This window comes from Oncorhynchus masou, chromosome 14, assembly GCF_036934945.1.
Source record: "Oncorhynchus masou masou isolate Uvic2021 chromosome 14, UVic_Omas_1.1, whole genome shotgun sequence".
Taxonomy (NCBI): domain Eukaryota; kingdom Metazoa; phylum Chordata; class Actinopteri; order Salmoniformes; family Salmonidae; genus Oncorhynchus; species Oncorhynchus masou.
In genome coordinates, this window is record NC_088225.1 from 6,092,224 (window position 1) to 6,109,431 (window position 17,208).

Here is a 17,208-nt window from a genome sequence, read left to right on the forward strand (position 1 = left end):
GTTTTGGATATTCAATAAATAAATAAATATATATATATATATATAAATAAATAAAAACATTCACTTCCAGTAATTTTTGCTCGCATTGCTATTTCCATTGTTTAGAATTCTTCCCCATTGTTGCAAAAAGTTATGGGATATTAGAATCCCGTTGTCTTAACCTTTGTCATCTTCAACCAAGACGACAGTCATCTTCCCAACTACACCCCATATAAACCCAGCAGTATCCAATAGTCAGCTTGTTAACTGGGTGGCCCCTGCCCTTTGATCAATCCTAGACATATGTGATCTCTGTTAAGGGTAGAGGGTGATAGAGGGGGTCTCACCAGGACTGCAGGATATCCAGCCCCCCCTCCGGAGGACCCCCGTTTCCGGCCAGCTGTTGCCTTCTCTTCCAGTGGATCAGTTCGTCATCCAGGATGATGGTCTGCTGCTTCCTCAGCAGCTGCAGGCTCTTCTGGTGCTTCTCTGCCAGGTCCTAGGCACACGCACACACACACACACACACACACACACACCGATAAGAAGGTACCAATATACATCCCCAGCTTTTATACCCTGAAGGCATGAGATCCCTCCAGAGTTCTGAGCCTACATTTCCTCTCCTGACTTCATCGCCTTAAATAATGACTTACAGTTTGTAATCATGTAGTATCAAATCAAACTGTATTTGTCACATGCGCGAAATACAACCTTACAGTGAAATGCTTACTTGCAAGCCCTTAACCAACAATGCAGTTTTAAGAATATACCAGTGATCTGTGTGCTGCTCTAACAGCTGGTGCTTAAAGTTAGTGAGGGAGATATGAGTCTCCAGCTTCAGTGATTTTTTTCAGTTCGTTTCAGTCATTGGCAGCAGAGAACTGGAAGGAAAGGTGGCCAAAGGAAGAATTGGCTTTGGGGGTGTGAAATATACCTGCTGGAGTGAAATATACCTACAGTGAAATATACCTGCTGGAGCGCGTGCTACGGGTGGGTGCTGCTATGGTGACCAGTGAGCTGAGATAAGGCGGGGCTTTACCTAGCAGAGACTTGAAGATAACCTGGAGCCAGTGGGTTTGGCGACGAGTATGAAGCGAGGGCCAGCCAACGAGAAGTACAGGTCGCAGTGGTGGGTAGTATATGGGGCTTTGGTGACAAAACGGATGGCACTGTGATAGTCTGCATCCAATTTGTTGAGGTCGAGGATCGGTAGGATGGTCAGTTGTACGAGGGTATGTTTGGCAGCATGAGTGAAGAATGCTTTGTTGTGAAATAGAAAGCCAATTCGAGATTACATGTTTGGATTGGAGATGCTTAATATGAGTCTGGAGGAGAGTTTACAATCTAAACAGACACCTAGGTATTTGTAGTTGTCCACATATTCTAAGTCAGATCCGTCCAGAGTAGTGATGCTGGACGGGCAGGCAGGTGCGGGCAGCGATTGGTTGAAGCATGCATTTAGTTTAACTTTAATTTAAGAGCAGTTGGAGGCCACGGAAGGAGAGTTGTATTGCATTGAAGCTCGTCTGGAGGTTAGTTAACACAGTGTCCAAAGAAGGGCCAGAATGATGTCGTCTGCGTAGACATTTATGTATACAGAAAAGAGAGTCGGCCCGAGAATTTAACCCTGTGGCACCGCCATAGAGACTGCCAGATGTCTGGACAACAGGCCCTCCGATTTGACACACTGAACTCTATCAGAAAAGTAGTTGGTGAACCAGGCGAGGCAATCATTTGAGAAACCAATGCTGTTGAGTCTGCCGATGAGAATGTGGTGATTGACAGAGTCGAAAGCCTTGGCCAGGTCGATGAATACGGCGACACAGTAATGTCTCTTATTGATAGCGGTTATGATATCGTTTAGGACCTTGAGCGTGGCTGAGGTGCACCCATGACAAGCTCTGAAACCAGATTTCATAGCGGAGAAGGTACGGTGGGATTCGAAATGGTCGGTAATCTGTTTGTTAACTTGGCTTTCGAAGACCTTAGAAAGGCAGGGTAGGATAGATATAGGTCTGTAGCAGTTTGGGTTTAGTGTCTCCCCCTTTGAAGAGGGGGATGACCGCGGAAGCTTTCCAATCTTTGGGAATCTCAGACAATACGAAACAGAGGTTGAACAGGTTAGTGATAGCTGTTGCAACAATTTCGGCAGATAAATTTAGAAAGAGAGGGTCCAGATTGTCTAGCCCAGCTTATTTGTAGGGGTCCAGATTTTGCAGCTCTTTCAGAACATCAGCTATCTGGACTTGGCTGAACGAGAAATTGGGGAGGCTTGGGCGAGTTGCTGTGGGGAGTGGAGTGCTGTTGATTGGGGTAGGGTTAGCCAGGTGGAAAGCATGGCCAGCCGTAGAAAAATGCTTATTGAAATTCTCAATTATAGTGGATTTATCAGTGGTGACAGTGTTTCCTAGCCTCAGTGCAGTGGGCAGCTGGGAGGAGGTGCTTTTATTCTCCATGGACTTTACAATGTCCCAGAACCTTTTGGAGTTTGTGCTACAGGATGCAAATATCTGCTTGAAAAAGCTGCCTGTGTATATTGGTTCCTAACTTCCCTGAAATGTTGCATATCAAGGGGGCTATTCAATGCTAATGCAGTACGCCACAGGACATCCTACGCCACAGGATGTTTTTGTGCTGGTCAAAGGCAGTCAGGTCTGGAGTGAACCAAGGGCTATATCTGTTCCTGGTTCAATTTCTTTTGAATGTGGCATGTTTATTTAAGATGGTGAGGAAGGCACTTTTTTATAATTTTTTATTTATTTTACCCCTTTTTCTCCCCAATTTCGTGGTATCCAATTGTTAGTAGCTACTATCTTGTCTCATCGCTACAACTCCCATACGGGCTCGGGAGAGACGAAGGTTGAAAGTTATGCGTCCTCCGATACACAACCCAACCAAGCCGCACTGCTTCTTAACACAGTGCGCATCCAACCTGGAAGCCAGCCGCACCAATGTGTCAGAGGAAACACCGTGCACCTGGCAACCTTGGTTAGCGTGCACTGCACCCGGCCCACCACAGGAGTCGCTGGTGCGCGATGAGACAAGGATATCCCTACCGGCCAAACCCTCTCTAATCCGGACAACGCTCGGCCAATTGTGTGTCTCCCCACGGATCTCTCGGGCGCGGCCGGTTGTGACAGAGCCTGGGCGCGAACCCAGAGCCTCTGGTGGCACAGCTGGCGCAGCAGTACAGCACCCTTGACCACTGCGCCACCCGGGAGGCCCCGGAAGGCACTTTTAAAGAATACCCAGGCATCCTCTACTGACGGGATAAGGTCAATATCCTTCCAGGATTAGAAAGGCCTGCTCGCTGAAGTGTTTTAGGGAGCGTTTGACAGTGATGAGAGGTGGTCGTTTGACCGCAGACCCATTACGGATGCAGGCAATGAGGCAGTGATCACTGAGATCTTGGTTGAAAACAGCAGAGAGAGCAGCAGCAGAGAAGAGGGGTGAGGGGGCAATGCAAATAGTCTGGGTAGCCATTTGATTAGATGTTCAGTAGTCTTATGGCTTGGGGGTAGAAGCTGTTCAGAAGCCTCTTGGACCTAGATTTGGCGCTCCGGTACCACTTGCTGTGCGGTAGCAGAGAGAACAGTCCATGACTAGGGTGGCTGGAGTCTTTGACAATTTGTAGGGCCTTCCTCTGACACCGCCTGGTATAGAGGTCCTGGATGGCAGGAAGCTTCACCCTGGTGATGTACTGGGCCATACGCACTACCCACTGTAGTGCCTTGCGGTTCGAGGGCGAGCACTTGCCATACCAGGCAATAATGCAACTCATGAGGATGCTCTCGGAGGAGCAGCTGTAGATCCCTTTGAGGATCTGAGGACACATGCCAAATCTTTTTAGTCTCTTGAGGGGGAATAGGTTTTGTCGTGCCCTTTTCACGACTGTCTTGGTGTGCTTGGGCCATGTTATTTGTTGGTGATGTGGACACCAAGGAACTTGAAGCTCTCAACCTGCTCTACTACAGCCCTGTCGATGAGAATGGGGACATGCACAGCCCTACTTTTCCTGTAGTCCACAATCATCTCCTTTGTCTTGATCATGTTGAGGGAGAGGCTGTTGTCCTTGTACCACATGGTCAGGTCTCCTATCTTCTCCCTATAGGCTGATGGCCTATAGACTGAGGGGACACCGTGCTGAGGATCAGCGTGGCGGATGTGTTGTTACCTACTCTTACCACCTGGGTGCGGCCCGTGAGGAAGTCCAGGATCCAGTTGCAGAGGGAGGTGTTTAGTCCCAGGGTCCTAACTTAGTGATGAGCTTTGAAGGCACTGTGGTGTTGAACGCTGAGCTGTAGTCAATGAATAGTATTCTCACATAGGTGTTTCTTTTGTCGAGGTGGGAAAGGGCAGTGTGGAGTGCAATAGAGATTGCATCATCTGTGGATCTCTTGGGGCGGTATGCAAATTGTAGTGGTTCTAGGGTTTCTGGGATAATGGTGTTGATGTGAGCCATGACCAGCCTTTCAAAGCATTCCATGGCTACAGACGTGAGTGTTACTTTAGTGTTATTGGGCACAAGGACTATGGTGGTTTGCTTGAAACATGTTGGTATTATAGACTCAGACAGGGAGAGGTTGTAAATGTCAGTGAAGACACTTGCCAGTTGGTCAGCTCATGCTCAGAGTACACGTCCTGGTAATCTGTCTGGCCCTGCGGCCTTGTGAATGTTGACCTGTTTAAAGGTCTCACTCACATCGACTGCGGAGAGCGTGATCACACAGTCGTCCGGAACAGCTGATGCTCTCATGCATGTTTCATTGTTACTTGCCTCGAAGCGAGGATAGAAGTTATTTAGCTCGTCTGGTAGGCTCGTGTCATTGGGCAGCTCTCGGCTGTACTTCCCTTTGTAGTCTGTAATAGTTTACAAGCCCTGCCACATAAGAAAGTCAGAGCTGGTGTAGTATGATTTGATCTTAGTCCTGTACTGATGCTTTGCCTGTTTGATGATTTGTCGGAGGGCATAGCGGGATTTCTTATAAAAATGGCAGCTCTACCCTTTAGCGCAGTGCGAATGTTACCTGTAATCTATGGCTTCTGGTTGTGGTATGTACGTACAGTCACTGTGGGGACGACGTCATCGATGCACTTATTGATGAAGCCAGTGACTGATGTGGTATACTCCTCAATGCCATCGGAAGAATCCAATAACATACTCCAGTCTGTGCTAGGAAAATAGTCCTGTAGTTTAGCATCTGCTTCATCTGACCACTTTTTTATAGACCGAGTCACTGGTGCTTCCTGCTTTAATTTTTGCTTGTAAGCAGGAATCAGGAGGATAGAATTATGGTCAGATTTCCAAACGGAGGGTGAGGGAGAGCTTTGTACACGTCTGGGCGAGGGAGAGCTGTGTGGAGTAAAGATGGTCTAGAGTTCTTTCCCTCTGGATTTAACATGCTGATAGAAATGAGGTAAAACTGACTTAAGTTTCCCTGCATTAAAGTCCCCGGCCACTAGGAGCGCCACCTCTGGATGAGCGTTTTACTGTTTGCTTATGGAGGTATACAGCTCATTGAGTGCGGTTTCAGTGCCAGTATCGGTCTGTGGTGGTATGTAGACAGCTACGAAAAATACAGATGAAAAATCTCTAGGTAGATAGTGTGGTCAACAGCTAATCAAGAGATATCTCAGGCGAGCAAAACCTTGAGACTTCCTGAGATATCGTGCTTCAGCTGTTGTTTACAAATATGCCCCCGCCCCTCTTACCAGAGGCTGCTGTTTTATCCTGCCGATAGAGTGTATAACCTGCCAGCTGTATGTTATTAATGTTGTCGTTCAGCCATGACTCAGTGAAACATAAGATATTACAGTTTTTAATGTCCCGTTGGTAGGATATACAAGCTTTCAGTTCGTCCCATTTATTTTCCAGCAATTGAACGTTAGTTAACAGTACTGATTGCAAAGGCAGATAAGCCACTTGTCACCTGATCCTCACAAGAACCCCAATCTCTTTCCGCAAAATCGCTGTTTCTTTCTCCAGTGAATGACGGGGATGAGGGCCTGTTCGGGTGTTTGGAGTATATCCTTCCCGTCCATCTCATTAAAGAAAAATTCTTCATCCAATTCGAGGTGAGTAATCGCTGTTCTGATGTCCAGAAACTCTTTTCGGTCATAAGAGACGGTAGCAGCAACATTATGTACAAAATAATTTATAAACAATGCGAAAAAAATTGAACAAAATAGCACGGTTGGATAAGAACCAATAAAACGGCAGCCATCCCTTCCGACGCCTTCATTCCACTGTGTACATGTGTGTGTGTGTGTGTTTCAGTACATGTGTGTGTGTGTATGCAGTATAAAAAGTAGTGTACCAGTCTGTATTTCTGTAGTGTGTTAGCCTCCCGGGTGAGCCAGGCCTCCACGGTGGCTCTCTTGCTCAGTAATGTGGGCTCCCTCAGCTGTCTGTCAGCAGGGGGCAGTGTGGTCAGGCTGGTCAACTGGGCTGCATGTAGGCGAAGAGAGGGAGAGGGAGAGGGATTGAAGAAGGACAGGACAGGAGAGAGGGGGAGGTCAGCAAAACTCACATAAACACACCTGTCTTTTACTTTATAGACACACACACACACACACACACACACACACACACACACACACACACACACACACACACACACACACACACACACACACACACACACACACACACACACTCACCTACAAACCCACATGTCATTCTGCCCTAAAAAGGTGAGGTCTGCTGGGGTTGATGACCCAGGGTGTTGTGACTAGGAGGGGGACCAGGGCAAGGCTGACTCACCCTGGATGCGGAGGCTCTCCTGGTACTGGATGATGAAGTACTCCTGGTTGTGCTGGAGCTTTCTCAGGTCGTTCTCTGTGTCCTGGGTCAGCAGGCGCAGCTCCTCAAATGCCTGGTTGATCTGCTGGTACTTCTGGGACATGCTGTCCATCATCCCTCCCACTGGGGAGCTCGACTGCCAATCAGAGAGAGGAGAGAGAGGTGAGAGGGCTGGGCCGGTAAACAATGCTGGCTTTGAGATGATTTGCAGGAACTAGCTAGTGTGGTGTTGAGCATTTCATCATCGTTATATGGAGCAGAAAGACACACAAACTGACAGAACCTGAAATCGCCCTGTGCCTCTTTAACACAACCTCAATGACCCCTGCTTCTGTTATTCCACAGTAATCCCTAACGACCATAACCAGCAGTGATCACCACTGACTGAACATGTGAGACCGAAGGAAATGCATTTCCTTATCGTGGGCACACAGCCTATGGCTTGTTAAGGCTGGGGATGTGAGCACTGTGAAGACGAAGTCTGAGTAAACAGGTGGGAATGCAATCCTGTGATAGGAGAAGCCTGGCAGGACTGGAAATCAATTTAACACTGGGTTTATTGATATTCAGATGTTTTATGGACCACCGGCTTTATGGTTTTATAACCCTTGTTATAAAATATCACATTTCTTCACCTCCCCACCAGGCCTACAGCATTGCTGGTTAATGAGGAATTCAAAGTTTATCTTTCAGGGAGACATATGAGCTGTCTGTGCAGGTTTTCTGACGAGGTGTGTGTGTGAAATGCTATGTGTGTGTGTGTGTGTGTGTGTACGCTGTGTGTATTTATGTTTTTATGTGGTTGTTAACAGGTTTACGTATGTCTGAGGGAAAAGTGAGAGTACACAGCCTTTGATGTCGACAGAGAGGCAGCAAAGCGACCCCCAATGGCTGGGATTTCCATAATGTCATGCACTTGGCTGTGTTATGTTAAACATCTCTGTGTGGTGTTGATAGAGTTTGGATATCTGTAAATGTTTAGAAAAGATATGTGGGTATTTCCATATGTGTGTGTGTGTGTGTGTGTGTGTGTGTGTGTGTGTGTGTGTGTGTGTGTGTGTGTGTGTGTGTGTGCGTGTGCGTGCGCGCGTGTATTTTGTGCATACGAGCTACAGGTATTTGTTTTTTTATTTTATTTATTTCACCTTTATTTAACCAGGTAGGCAAGTTGAGAACAAGTTCTCATTTAAAATTGCGACCTGGCCAGGATAAAGCAAAGCAGTTCGACACAACGAGACAGAGTTACACATGGAGTAAAACAAACATACAGTCAATAATACAGTATAAACAAGTCTATATACGATGTGAGCAAATGAGGTGAGATAAGGGAGGTAAAGGCAAAAAAAGGCCATGGTGGCAAAGTAAATACAATATAGCAAGTAAAACACTGGAATGGTAGATTTGCAATGGAAGAATGTGCAAAGTAGAAATAAAAATAATAGGGTGCAAAGGAGCAAAATAAATAAATAAATTAAATACAGTAGGGAAAGAGGTAGTTGTTTGGGCTAAATTATAGGTGGGCTATGTACAGGTGCAGTAATCTGTGAGCTGCTCTGAGAGTTGGTGCTTAAAGCAAGTGAGGGACATAAGTGTTTCCAGTTTCAGTGCTTTCTGTAGTTCGTTCCAGTCATTGGCAGCAGAGAACTGGAAGGAGAGGCGGCCAAAGAAAGAATTGGTTTGGGGGTGACTAGAGAGATATACCTGCTGGAGCATGTGCTACAGGTGGGAGATGCTATGGTGACCAGCGAGTTGAGATAAGGTGGGACTTTACCTAGCAGGGTCTTGTAGATGACATGGAGCCAGTGGGTTTGGCGACGAGTATGAAGCGAGGGCCAGCCAACGAGAGCGTACAGGTCGCAATGGTGGGTAGTATATGGGGCTTTGGTGACAAAACGGATTGCACTGTGATAGACTGCATCCAATTTGTTGAGTAGGGTATTGGAGGCAATTTTGTAAATGACATCGCCAAAGTCGAGGATTGGTAGGATGGTCAGTTTTACAAGGGTATGTTTGGCAGCATGAGTGAAGGATGCTTTGTTGCAAAATAGGAAGCCAATTCTAGATTTAACTTTGGATTGGAGATATTTGATATGGGTCTGGAAGGAGAGTTTACAGTCTAACCAGACACCTAAGTATTTGTAGTTGTCCACGTATTCTAAGTCAGAGTCGTCCAGAGTAGTGATGTTGGACAGGCGGGCAGGTGCGGGTAGCGATCGGTTGAAGAGCATGCATTTAGTTTTACTTGTATTTAAGAGCAATTGGAGGCCACGGAAGGAGAGTTGTATGGCATTGAAGCTTGCCTGGAGAGTTGTTAACACAGTGTCCAAAGAAGGGCCAGAAGTATACAGAATGGTTTCGTCTGCATAGAGGTGGATTAGAGACTCACCAGCAGCAAGAGCGACCTCATTGATGTATACAGAGAAGAGAGTCGGTCCAAGAATTGAACCCTGTGGCACCCCCATAGAGACTGCCAGAGGTCCGGACAGCAGACCCTCCGATTTGACACACTGAACTCTATCAGAGAAGTAGTTGGTGAACCAGGCGAGGCAATCATTTGAGAAACCAAGGCTGTCGAGTCTGCCGATGAGGATGTGGTGATTGACAGAGTCGAAAGCCTTGGCCAGATCAATGAACACGGCTGCACAGTAATGTTTCTTATCGATGGCGGTTAAGATATCGTTTAGGACCTTGAGCATGGCTGAGGAGCACCCATGACCAGCTCTGAAACCAGATTGCATAGCAGAGAAGGTATGGTGAGATTCGAAATGGTTGGTAATCTGTTTGTTGACTTGGCTTTCGAAGACCTTAGAATGGCATGGTAGGATAGATATAGGTCTGTAGCAGTTTGGGTCAAGATTGTCCCCCCCCCTTTGAAGAGGGGGATGACCGCAGCTGCTTTCCAATCTTTGGGAATCTCAGACGACACGAAAGAGAGGTTGAACAGGCTAGTAATAGGGGTGGCAACAATTTCGGCAGATAATTTTAGAAAGAAAGGGTCCAGATTGTCTCCCTCCAGTCCCTCGACTTCCTGGCACTGACGGAAACATGGATCACCACAGATAACACTGCTACTCCTACTGCTCTCTCTTCGTCCGCCCACGTGTTCTCGCACACCCCGAGAGCTTCTGGTCAGCGGGGTGGTGGCACCGGGATCCTCATCTCTCCCAAGTGGTCATTCTCTCTCTCTCCCCTTACCCATCTATCTATCGCCTCCTTTGAATTCCATGCTGTCACAGTTACCAGCCCTTTCAAGCTTAACATCCTTATCATTTATCGCCCTCCAGGTTCCCTCGGAGAGTTCATCAATGAGCTTGATGCCTTGATAAGCTCCTTTCCTGAGGACGGCTCACCTCTCACAGTCCTGGGCGACTTTAACCTCCCCACGTCTACCTTTGACTCATTCCTCTCTGCCTCCTTCTTTCCACTCCTCTCCTCTTTTGACCTCACCCTCTCACCTTCCCCCCTACTCACAAGGCAGGCAATACGCTCGACCTCATCTTTACTAGATGCTGTTCTTCCACTAACCTCATTGCAACTCCCCTCCAAGTCTCCGACCACTACCTTGTATCCTTTTCCCTCTCGCTCTCATCCAACACTTCCCACACTGCCCCTACTCGGATGGTATCGCGCCGTCCCAACCTTCGCTCTCTCTCCCCCGCTACTCTCTCCTCTTCCATCCTATCATCTCTTCCCTCTGCTCATACCTTCTCCAACCTTTCTCCTGATTCTGCCTCCTCAACCCTCCTCTCTTTCCCTTTCTGCATCCTTTGACTCTCTATGTCCCCTATCCTCCAGGCCGGCTCGGTCCTCCCCTCCCGCTCCGTGGCTCGATGACTCATTGCGAGCTCACAGAACAGAGCTCCGGGCAGCCGAGCGGAAATGGAGGAAAACTCGCCTCCCTGCGGACCTGGCATCCTTTCACTCCCTCCTCTCTACATTTTCCTCCTCTGTCTCTGCTGCTAAAGCCACTTTCTACCACTCTAAATTCCAAGCATCTGCCTCTAACCCTAGGAAGCTCTTTGCCACCTTCTCCTCCCTCCTGAATCCTCCTCCCCCCCCCCCTCCTCCTCCCTCTCTGCAGATGACTTCGTCAACCATTTTGAAAAGAAGGTCGACGACATCCGATCCTCGTTTGCTAAGTCAAACGACACCGCTGGTTCTGCTCACACTGCCCTACCCTGTGCTCTGACCTCTTTCTCCCCTCTCTCTCCAGATGAAATCTCGCTTCTTGTGACGGCCGGCCGCCCAACAACCTGCCCGCTTGACCCTATCCCCTCCTCTCTTCTCCAGACCATTTCCGGGGACCTTCTCCCTTACCTCACCTCGCTCATCAACTCATCCCTGACCGCTGGCTACGTCCCTTCCGTCTTCAAGAGAGCGAGAGTTGCACCCCTTCTGAAAAAACCTACACTCGATCCCTCCGATGTCAACAACTACAGACCAGTATCCCTTCTTTCTTTTCTCTCCAAAACTCTTGAACGTGCCGTCCTTGGCCAGCTCTCCCGCTATCTCTCTCAGAATGACCTTCTTGATCCAAATCAGTCAGGTTTCAAGACTAGTCATTCAACTGAGACTGCTCTTCTCTGTATCACGGAGGCGCTCCGCACTGCTAAAGCTAACTCTCTCTCCTCTGCTCTCATCCTTCTAGACCTATCGGCTGCCTTCGATACTGTGAACCATCAGATCCTCCTCTCCACCCTCTCCGAGTTGGGCATCTCCGGCGCGGCCCACGCTTGGATTGCGTCCTACCTGACAGGTCGCTCCTACCAGGTGGCGTGGCGAGAATCTGTCTCCTCGCCACGCGCTCTCACCACTGGTGTCCCCCAGGGCTCTGTTCTAGGCCCTCTCCTATTCTCGCTATACACCAAGTCACTTGGCTCTGTCATAACCTCACATGGTCTCTCCTATCATTGCTATGCAGACGACACACAATTAATCTTCTCCTTTCCCCCTTCTGATGACCAGGTGGCGAATCGCTTCTCTGCATGTCTGGCAGACATATCAGTGTGGATGACGGATCACCACCTCAAGCTGAACCTCGGCAAGACGGAGCTGCTCTTCCTCCCGGGGAAGGACTGCCCGTTCCATGATCTCGCCATCACGGTTGACAACTCCATTGTGTCCTCCTCCCAGAGCGCTAAGAACCTTGGCGTGATCCTGGACAACACCCTGTCGTTCTCAACCAACATCATGGCGGTGGCCCGTTCCTGTAGGTTCATGCTCTACAACATCCGCAGAGTACGACCCTGCCTCACACAGGAAGCGGCGCAGGTCCTAATCCAGGCACTTGTCATCTCCCGTCTGGATTACTGCAACTCGCTGTTGGCTGGGCTCCCTGCCTGTGCCATTAAACCCCTACAACTCATCCAGAACGCCGCAGCCCGTCTGGTGTTCAACCTTCCCAAGTTCTCTCACGTCACCCCGCTCCTCCGCTCTCTCCACTGGCTTCCAGTTGAAGCTCGCATCCGCTACAAGACCATGGTGCTTGCCTACGGAGCTGTGAGGGGAACGGCACCGCAGTACCTCCAGGCTCTGATCAGGCCCTACACCCAAGCAAGGGCACTGCATTCATCCACCTCTGGCCTGCTCGCCTCCCTACCATTGAGGAAGTACAGTTCCCGCTCAGCCCAGTCAAAACTGTTCGCTGCTCTGGCCCCCCAATGGTGGAACAAACTCCCTCACGACGCCAGGACAGCGGAGTCAATCACCACCTTCCGGAGACACCTGAAACCCCACCTCTTCAAGGAATACCTAGGATAGGATAAGTAATCCTTCTCACCACCCCCCCCTTAATGACTTAGATGCACTATTGTAAAGTGGCTGTTCCACTGGATGTCAGAAGGTGAATTCACCAATTTGTAAGTCGCTCTGGATAAGAGCGTCTGCTAAATGACTTAAATGTAATGTAAATGTCTAGCCCGGCTGATTTGTAGGGGTCCAGATTTTGCAGCTCTTTCAGAACATCAGCTGAACGGATTTGGGAGAAAGAGAAATGGGGAAGGCTTGGGTGAGTTGCTGTGGGGGGTGCAGTGCTGTTGACCGGGGTAGGAGTAGCCAGGTGGAAAGCATGGCCAGCTGTAGAAACATGCATATTGAAATTCTCAATTATGGTGGATTTATCAGTGGTGACAGTGTTTCCTATCTTCAGTGCAGTGGGCAGCTGGGAGGAGGTGTTCTTATTCTTCATGGACTTTACAGTGTCCCAGAACTGTTTTGAGTTAGTGTTGCAGGAAGCAAATTTCTGCTTGAAAAAGCTAGCCTTGGCTTTTCTAACTGCCTGTGTATAATGGTTTCTAGCTTCCCTGAACAGCTGCATATCACGGGGGCTGTTCGATGCCAATGCAGAACGCCATAGGATGTTTTTGTGTTGGTTAAGGGCAGTCAGGTCTGGGGAGAACCAAGGGCTATATCTATTCCTGGTTCTACATTTCTTGAATGGGGCATGTTTATTTAAGATGGTTAGGAAGGCATTTAAAAAAAAACATCCAGGCATCTTCTACTGACGGGATGAGATCAATATCCTTCCAGGATACCCCGGCCAGGTCGATTAGAAAGGCCTGCTCGCTGAAGTGTTTCAGGGAGCGTTTTACAGTGATGAGTGGAGGTCGTTTGACCACTGAACCATTACGGATGCAGGCAATGAGGCAGTGATCGCTGAGATCTTGGTTGAAGACAGCGAGAGACTTGTTTTTAGAGAGGTGGATTTTTAAAAGTAGAAGTTCAAATTGTTTGGGTACAGACCTGGATAGTAGGACAGAACTCTGCAGGCTATCTTTGCAGTAGATTGCAACACCGCCCCCTTTGGCAGTTCTATCTTGTCTGAAAAGGTTGTAGTTTTGGAATTAAAATTTCAGAATTTTTGGTAGTCTTCCTAAGCCAGGATTCAGACACAGCTAGGACATCCGGGTTGGCAGAGTGTGCTAAAGCAGTGAATAGAACAAACTTAGGGAGGAGGCTTCTAATGTTAGCATGAAACCAAGGCTATTACGGTTACAGAAGTCGTCAAAAGAGAGCGCCTGGGGAATAGGAGTGGAGCTAGGCACTGTGGGGCCTGGATTCACCTCTACATCGCCAGAGGAACAGAGGAGGAGTAGAATAAGGGTGCGGCTAAAAGAAATAAGAATTGGTCGTCTAGAACGTCTGGAACATAGGGTAAAAGGAGGTTTCTGGGGGCGATAAAATAGCATCAAGGTATAATGTACAGACAAAGGTATGGTAGGATGTGAATACAGTGGAGGTAAACCTAGATATTGAATGATGAAGAGAGAGATATTGTCTCTAGAAACATCATTGAAACCAGGAGATGTCATTGCATGTGTGGGTGGTGGAACTAATAGGTTGGATAAGGTATGGTGAGCAGGACTAGAGGCTCTACAGTGAAATAAGCCAATAAACACTAACCGGAACAGCAATGGACAAGGCATATTGACATTAAGGAGAGGCATGCTTAGTCGAGTAATCAAAAGGGGCCGGAGAGTGGAGAGGTTGGTTGGGGGTTTAGACAGCTAGCCAGGCCATCGGTAGCAAGCTAGCATAGGATGGACGTCTGTTATTAGCCACCTCTTGCGTTCCGTCAGTAGATTAGTGGGGTTCCGTGTGGTAGAGGGGATTAATCCAAATCACACAACAACAACAAAAATAAAAACAATAGATATAGCTAGAGGCCCAAGAAGAAAAAAAAAACAATAACAATAAAAATAAATAAATAAATTGTCCGATTGTCTATTCAGATAGCAGCCGATAAGACAGCTAATGGCTAGCAGGCCACAGATGGGCGCCCAGGCAACGTCGCGACGGAGGAGCCAGCCGGATAACTCCTTCGGGTAGATAACGTCAGCAGTCCAGCCGTGAAGGCCCGGTGGGGCTCCGCGTAGGCAACAAAACGTGTCCGGATAGGTGACCGCAGTCCAGGAGTGATTGATGGAACTCCTAGGCTGGCTAGCTCCGGAGCAACTGATGTTTGCTCCGGAATCGACGAAAGCTTGAACTAGCTTCTGATTAGCTTCTGGATTAGCTTCTGGCTAGCTCCTGGCTAGCTCCTGGCTAGCTTCTGGCTAGTTTCTGGCTCGCTTCTGACATAGCTTCTGGATTAGCTTCTGGCTAGCTCCTGGCTAGCTCCTGGCTAGCTTCTGGCTAGTTTCTGGCTAGCTTCTTGGAGTTTCTGGCTAGCTTCATGGAGGATTACAGATTTGAGGTAAATAATACTTTTTTATAAATATAAATTGGTGAGGGGGTTGCAGGAGAGTGTTTTGAAGATGAGTTTATGGAAAAAAATTAAAAAATGTATGAAAAAGTTGTGTATATATATATATATATATATATATATATATATATATATATATATATATATATATATATATATATATATATATATACGGGACACAACAAGACGAGGACAAAAGACGTCTGAACTGCTATGCAATCCCTGGATAAGATGTTATATATTATATATATATTATATGCATACTTGTGAAACAAGCTTCCCAGGTAGGTGGGAGTAGGAATGGAAGTTGGAGAAACTGCTTCATACTCACATTAGAGGCCTCTCGCACTAGCCTCTGCTCCGTGTACAGGATGTGTTTAATGCATCTCACCAGCTCCAGAGGGCAGCGGTCATACGTGCTCTGAAAGACAAGGACCACATGTGCTGTCGTGTTAAGCCTGTTAGCCGTGTTAGCCGCTGACTGGCAGTACGGCCGCGCACACAACACTGACCAATTTAGCCCTCCCCCGAGCCGCGGCATGCTAACACTCTAAAGCCCACTTCCTGAGCCTAGCTAAACCCAATTAGACTAATGAGATCTTGGTCTAATGAGAGGACTTGGTCTCACATCCACTGGCTACATTTCTCTTCCTTTCTCTATTTGTCTCTCTCTCTTTAAACTCCGGTCCTCAAGTAAACCCAAAAGTACACATTTTGTTATAGCCCCAGACAAAAACACCTTATTCAACTCATTGAAGGCGTGATGATTAATTGACAAGTTGAATCAGATGTGCTTGTCCAGAGCTACAAAAAAATATGTGTGCTATTGGGGATACTGGAGGACCAGAGTGGGAAACAGTGATCTAAATCCCTCTCTCTCTCACGCACGCATGCATACACACACCAAGGCACCATGCGGGGTTGAAAGTCCCGCATTGTAGGCCTACAGAATGCTGTGTTGACAAGATGCCTCCTACTCCCACTGTGGAAGGTAATACGAGACAGCTTGTTCCTCTGAACCCTGTCCATAAGGGTGAAGACAAACACACTGAGATCGGTGAGTGAAGCACTCGATCATAAAAGGGAACACTGCCTGGTTACCGTAGCCCAGTGTTGTCCACCTTTTGTTTTTATTCATATAGACACACTGACCAGAGCAGGCTGTTGTCACACACTGTTTTATTTCTAAGTACTTTGGGTTGGGGTTTATGGATATGGGACTGTTGCCAATGAGGCTGTGATAACTAACATTTAGCTGAGTTTGGTATCAGTATAACTGAAATAATAATCACCACGATTCAGCTGGTATAGTTGGCTGTAAGGTTATCATATCCTTGTGAGTTTATTGGGTTCATACTGGCTTTATTAAAACTGTCCAGCTAGCTAGTTAGGTGTGGAGTTTTTTTTGTGAGGGCACTGGCTCAGTGCTCTGCACACGTACACTGGGTATGTGCGCATGGTATCTCTCACCTTCATACCTGTACTGCCCACCTGTCTCACCTTTCTCTAGTTAGCTTCGTGTGGAGATTCGTCTACTGGTTCAATCTGTCTCACCTTGAGCTGGCTGGCGTAGTGTCCCAGTTTGATCTTGAGCAGGAAGCCGTCCTCTCCCACCTGATGCTCAGCCTTGTTCTGCAGCTCCTGGATCAGGCTGTCCAGCAGGCGCTTGGCCTTAAACTCCTCCTGGGGGTTCTCCAGATCGATCACATCCCTGGCACAGAGACGTATAGAATGTTTAGAGATATCCTGTATGTACATACACGCAGAACAGAGCAGACATTAATCGCCTATGCATTCCCTAACACACACCACCTTCACTCAGGAACATACACTGGGACAGTGACTTTACACACTTGCCACTGAACATTGCTCTCAGGTTACTACACCTCCATGGTCCCTGCTACTACTGTGACTGTGATTGAGCCAAATGTGAAGGTTACCGGGTGAGGCATGTCTTTCTGTCAGGTAGAGTGGTGTGCTTTGTGCTGCACTCACCAGACTTGGCCCTCGAGCCACTGGGACAGGTAATGGCGCACCTCAATGGGGAAGTGCTGTCCATAGAGAGACTGCATCTGGTGCAGCGCATCCCCCTGGAGCTGCTGGGCCTGGATCCACACTGCCATCTTACACACCCTGGGGGGAGGCAAGATGGGGGGAGAGAGAGAGAGAGAGAAGGGGGGAGAAGGGGGATGGGGGTGGAGCAGATTTGAAGAGAGAGTGA

The 17,208-nt window shown here is 47.9% G+C and overlaps 1 protein-coding gene across 4 annotated transcripts in view; it reads right to left on the reverse strand.

The window, feature by feature from the left end:
* The window catches only part of LOC135554041 (signal transducer and activator of transcription 5B-like), a 143,953-nt gene that overhangs the window by 16,697 nt on the left and 110,048 nt on the right, over positions 1-17,208 (reverse strand). For all 4 annotated transcript variants that reach the window (XM_064986048.1, XM_064986049.1, XM_064986051.1 and 1 more), the window contains 6 exons: positions 16,983-17,120; positions 16,542-16,698; positions 15,319-15,408; positions 6,746-6,920; positions 6,300-6,430; positions 327-478 (listed from right to left, as the gene is read on the reverse strand). In XM_064986048.1, the coding sequence (XP_064842120.1) occupies positions 327-478; positions 6,300-6,430; positions 6,746-6,920; positions 15,319-15,408; positions 16,542-16,698; positions 16,983-17,110 (833 nt within the window). In that variant the 5' untranslated portion in view covers positions 17,111-17,120. The remainder of the gene's footprint in view (positions 1-326; positions 479-6,299; positions 6,431-6,745; positions 6,921-15,318; positions 15,409-16,541; positions 16,699-16,982; positions 17,121-17,208) is intronic.